The sequence below is a fragment of the Charadrius vociferus genome, unplaced genomic scaffold (assembly GCF_000708025.1).
Source record: "Charadrius vociferus isolate BGI_N301 unplaced genomic scaffold, ASM70802v2 scaffold477, whole genome shotgun sequence".
Taxonomy (NCBI): domain Eukaryota; kingdom Metazoa; phylum Chordata; class Aves; order Charadriiformes; family Charadriidae; genus Charadrius; species Charadrius vociferus.
The window spans coordinates 38,532-44,119 of record NW_009649449.1 but is presented as its reverse complement, the minus strand read 5'-3'; the positions used below and the strand labels follow the sequence as shown (position 1 = coordinate 44,119).

The 5,588-nt window shown below is 41.5% G+C and overlaps 1 protein-coding gene across 1 annotated transcript in view; it reads left to right on the top strand.

The window, feature by feature from the left end:
• Positions 1 to 2,490, top strand: part of MFN2 (mitofusin 2) — a 9,895-nt gene extending 7,405 nt beyond the window's left edge. Inside the window, exons 15-17 of the mRNA XM_009889540.1 lie at positions 579 to 775; positions 1,142 to 1,276; positions 1,994 to 2,490. Of these exons, the coding sequence (XP_009887842.1) occupies positions 579 to 775; positions 1,142 to 1,276; positions 1,994 to 2,063 (402 nt within the window). The 3' untranslated portion in view covers positions 2,064 to 2,490. The remainder of the gene's footprint in view (positions 1 to 578; positions 776 to 1,141; positions 1,277 to 1,993) is intronic.
• The last annotated feature ends 3,098 nt before the right edge of the window (positions 2,491 to 5,588 follow it).

Below are 5,588 nucleotides of genomic sequence, written 5' to 3'. Positions count from 1 at the left end.
GTTAGATACTATGCCTAATTTATTTCAGAGAAAATCAGCACTTCCTGCTTTTCTGTCTTTTGAAAGCAATGAATGTTTTGAATCTCAAATCTTCCCAAACTGTGGAGGCATAAGAGATCTAACTCAAGTTGCATAGTAATTCTAGTTCCTGTTGCAGGAAGAATTCAAGTTTCTGTAGGTCCATACTTACGTGCTGTTCTAGTGTCACAGTGTCTAGGGGTGGTTGATTTCTCAAAAGGAAGATGGTTGCTTAAAAAGGTCTTTTACTTCAGAAACGAGGATTCTGTGAACCAGACAAAGTTCCTTTGCACTTGCAGATGTAATTTAAATGTGCTGGAAAGGTTAACCTGTAGAGAACCCCAGTAGTCTAGGTTAGGTATTTTTATTTTGTAGACTGGACATCAGTAGTAAGCTGCCTGACTGATGAAACCACTCAGGATAACCAGTCAGGGTTACCTGTCTGGCTCATTTTCATTTGCCCCGAATATAAGCGCAATGCTCTGTGCCACCGTTGTTAGGAGTTAGCATCATTCTTAGATTATGATTGTGTAATTTGTTTTTCCTTGTGCTTTTTTTAGGTCTGGAAGGCTGTGGGTTGGAGACTGATTGCTCTCTCTTTTGGCCTTTATGGGCTTCTTTATGTATATGAACGTCTCACCTGGACCACAAAAGCAAAAGAGAGAGCTTTCAAACGGCAGTTTGTAGAGTATGCTGGTGAGAAATTGCAGCTCATCGTCAGTTATACAGGTTCTAATTGCAGCCACCAAGTCCAACAGTGAGTTGCCTATATTCAGCTAAAACCTTATCTAAATTCTGTTGTTTGGGTTTTTCTTTAAACCATATTCCCTCTTAAAACAAGCTATGTCTGCATATTGAATTCCAGATTTAAAAATGTGTAATGATACGTGTGTTTTAAAAGAATCACCGATGTACTATTTGGGTAGTGTTAAGCATTAGCTTTAATGTACTTGTGTGTCTCAAATCAGGTTGCTCTGATGCTCTAATATACTCTTGTAGAGAACTTAAAAGATGAATGTCTGAGTCAGTATCATCGTCACTATACATCAAAGAGGTGTACTCCTTGAATTTGCTGCTTGAGCTTTCTTTTTCATCATATCCAACTATTCTCCTTGTTTCATAGAGAGCTTGCTGGAACGTTTGCTCATCTGTGTCAGCAAGTGGATGTCACACGGGAGAACCTTGAGCAGGAAATTTCTGCCATGAATAAAAAAATTGAAGTTCTGGATTCACTGCAGAGCAAAGCAAAGCTGCTCAGGTGAGATTTTATTATCCCATATACACAGACATTTGTGTACAATTGTTTTTCATGCGATTGCCGCAAGCTGTTCAGATTAGGGTGTACCTTTGAGTGCAGTCCTCCTTCTGATAGCGTTTGATGTACAGACATCAGAATCTTTTCCAAGTCGCGTTCCCTTTCACTACGTACTTTCCCATGTACTGTCAACAGTCATTTAAATCTTCTGTTTCACAAAACACCTTTTCCTTCTTGTTTTTGGTTTGCTTCGAATTACAGTTCCTTTCCATTTATAAAAACATACAGTCCTCTACTCCTGCAAGCTCCTTCAGGCTATTATAAAATTATGCAAAAAGTCTCACCCTTGCTTTTGTACATAGCTGTCTGATGTTTTTCTTCACCCTGCAAAGGCTGTCAGGAAGAATTTTTCAAACATTCCTTATATTCTCAATAAAATCATTGTGAAGTTGTGACCAAGATCCCGGTTTGAACCTCGGAGCCTTATATTCTCAATAAAATCATTGTGAACTTGTGACCAAGATCCTGGTTTGAACCAGGGACTGTTAGCAGCAAGTGCTCCTGATCTGGGAAGGGGCAAGGAATGGTCGCAGTGTTTTGGAATGGACCTCTGGCACTCCTCTCCATGCCTCGCTGTTCGCTTGTTTTAGTCACGCTTCTTTCAGATTGGTTTGAGAAGAGGTATTTTACTCACCTAATGGAGACTTTCTGTCTTTGCAGGAATAAAGCAGGTTGGCTTGACAGTGAACTCAACATGTTCACACATCAGTACCTGCAGCAAAGCAGATAGTGTGGGACGAAGAGGAAAACAACACTGTTTCCCTTCAGTGCTCTCTTAATTACTGCAGAGAACATGGTGGGTGATGGAATTCCCTAAAGGGAATGAGCAAAAGCCTATTGCTATGTTTCCAGTTGCTGTGTGAACAATAGGATTCTGCTTCCCTGTTTTGTGCCCCACCTCTAAACACTAGCTGTTTATAACTCTTCTATTTCCTTCTTCTGAGACCAGGCTGCTTCAGAAGGAATGTGTGCTTCATACATTTACAGGGGGCTTTTTAAAGCAAAATCAAGTACGGTAACAAATTTAAAACAAACAAATGATTATCACGTTAAAAGCTATTCTGACACGTCTTTATGGAGTCATTCATTTTACTACATGAAGGCAGAACTTTTGACTTCCAAGCCCCAAGTTTATGTATGTGACAAGCAGCTGTTTGTCTAAACACAAATCCCATGCACACTGACATAACGATGGTTTCACAATGCATCTATAGCCCATGCAAGCCTATCTCCTAGGTTAATATTCCGTTATTATAGAACATGACAGAGAATCACCATGTCCCTTCATAGAAAGGTTTATTACTCTCAGTATGTTTAAACCTATGAACAAAACCTAGTTCTCTTCCAGAGCAAGAGGGACTAAGATTTTGCTTTAGTAAGCTTATTGTCTTTGGAGTTAGTTTGTTCCTCTTAAAAGCTCTGTAATAATGCAGTCTGGCCCATTTCACGCCATGGACAAATAGTTTGCAAAGACATAACTAGCTCCTGTGAGGGAGGTAGTGCTGATAATTTGGCAGCTTGTTGAGGAAGGACAATAGGAAAGAGAAGCCAGTTGACAGAATGTAATGAGCTGCCTTATGAGATATGTTGATGAATGTGGGGTTTTGGTTTTTCTTTGGAAATGCACAGCTGTGTTTCTGGAAGCGGGCCTTCGGAATTCCGTTACCGCTATTTGGCCACAAGAACAGCATGTGGATTACAAGCTGTAAGAGATTTTGCTTCATGCAGAGTTCCCATGGGATGTTACAGTCCACGCAGTAATATGATTTAATGTTGTTTCTCTTCTGGTAAAAGTATGAAAATGAGCTGGCAAGTGCAGCTCTTCTGGGGCAGGGGGGAGACCTGTCCCTTGTGTTTTGTGCCAGGGCAACAATGGGTTAAGGCGACTTATTATTTTAAAGGTATTCTTTATTTGCAAACAGATGAAATTAATGATTGAGTTTTGCCCTGAAGCAATTTTGAATTTGGAGTATAAGATTTTGGAATTGTAAGGACTTGAGATTCTTCCTGTTGGAATTGACAGAGCAGAAATTCCCACTGGTTTCAGTAGTACCAGGATTAGGTTCTTATGTTGCAAAGTTTCTTTTCCACTTGGTGGATCGGTATTTTCCCATGTGTTGGGTGTAACCTTTCTGTTCCCCACAAAATGTCTGAGGAATCCAGAATCGGATCCCGTAGCTCTGAGGTTAGCGACAACCTAAATCTGTTCAGCATCAAACTTTGGAGAATTATGGGCTATCTCTGAGCAAGTCCCAGCTGAATTCAGAACTACTAGGAGTGTTTCTTTTTTTGTTATTGACTATGAGACTTTTCACTTGAAAATGGTATCAGCTGGACTTAGGATTACTCATTCATGCTCAGGTGTGAATATATGTGCCTGTGACAAGTCCCCTGTTCCATGTGTCGCGAAAGCTCCAGAAGGAAGAGGCTGCCTGATACTTGAGGGAGTAAAAATAGTGAAATGTCAGTAAGTATTTTAGGTTGTTCTAAGATTTGCAGTAAGACTTGAAGTATCTTGATCACGTAGGAGCTGGCAGTGAGGCTCTTGTTATGTCCCTGGAATGCAGGAAGCAAACAAACCTTTTGCTTCTAGTAGACAGCTTTGAATCCAACCTGAACTGAAGCCAGGCTTCATTGGCCTGGGTCGGTTTCCTCAAGCAACCACCAGGACATAAATACAGCTTGGATCAGGTCTGAGAATGAGTAAGAAAGGAATTTGAATTCTTGTCTCTGGAAAGGTGTTCTCTAGGCTTGTGATGAAATATACTAGAATAAGTGGAATCATCCACTGTTATTCTGCTGCAGGTAGTGTGTGAATGAATTTGGCTCTCTAGTCTCCAGCTATCACGTGCACATTTAAAATAAGCTGTGTACTCTGCGGCCGAGTTAAAACATTAAGCGTGTCCCCAATACACCAGGAAATTGTCGGTTCCAGGGAGATGATGATGTAGTGCTGCTCAGCAGCTCTAGGCTACCTGAAACGCTGACCTTGCTTTTGAAGACATGCTGTTAGCAATCTTCAGCAGGCCTTTAGGGGAAATCTGATCTGAATGATGATCTGATGTTCAAGACAGTGACTGATCTGTACAGGGAAAAGAGATTGATGGGTTCTTAGAATCTGGTGTCTTGCCAATGTGCGTGTTTCGGGCACTGCTCAGATTTTGGTGATGTAGGCATTCTCGCTCTTGTGTTGAAACCTAACCTATAGAACGGGGGAAAGAACCACTTTTTTTAAGAAGCAAAACTGGTAATATGGGAGAGAATAATTTATAAGTCTGTGTGTAACCCTTGTCCCTAGAAGCCCGAGTGATCAAGAATCAAACTTTTAACAGAAGGGCCTACGGGCTGGATTCCTCTTAAACAAAATACAGCTGTACTTCTTTAATTCAGAGTGGTGGAGGAATGAACACTAGTAGCAAGGAGGCTGTTCTCTTCTGCTTTTCATAAACAATGATAAACTAATCCTTAGAACAGGTAATTCTGAAAACAATCTTCCCCAAACTCTTATTAAAGAAGGTCAGCTAAATGCACTTTATCTTATTGCTGCTACTTATTTTTTTCATTGTGTTATGTTGATGGAGCTCTTCGAAATCCTCTTACCAGTGAGTTTTCTCTCTGCTGTATTTAAGGTGATAAATTTGCATGAATTATCCCTGTATCAATGCTGTAAACAATGGAAACCAAAATAAAAATGAATTGGAAAAATATTTCTCCTGATGTGTTCTCCATGTCGTGATACAAAGTCTTCAAGTGTAAGTATAATATATTGAGATGATGATGATGTGCCACTGTGTTGTGGTAGATTGCGTGTTTGACAATAGCGACCTTTTATCTGTGTTCTTACTATGAAAATTAACAAGGCAACCAATGATACTGAATTATCTGATGGAAAGTTTGAGAGATTCTTCCTTAAGTTACACTAAAAACGTCAGTATTGAATCAGTGCTTTCTTGAGAATGCTGTAGGAAGTGATGGGCAGCAGCTGCCGCGTTGGTGGGCTGAAGCTGCAGTGGATCGGTGTTCCCGGTTGAGGGGTTACGTTGTGCGCATTAGAGGAGACAAAGCCACATTTCCAGGGATCGTTTTTGCAGACCGCTCCCGTTCACCTTCGCGGGAGTCGGGGGTGCGCGATCCCCTCAAACAACGAGCAGTGCTGCTGTACCGTACCCAAAAGCGGGTGGTTTGGGGCCGCCTCCCGCCCTTCACCAGCACCCCGCCGGGCCGGGAGGGCCTCCCCCGCCGCCCCCGCCCCCCC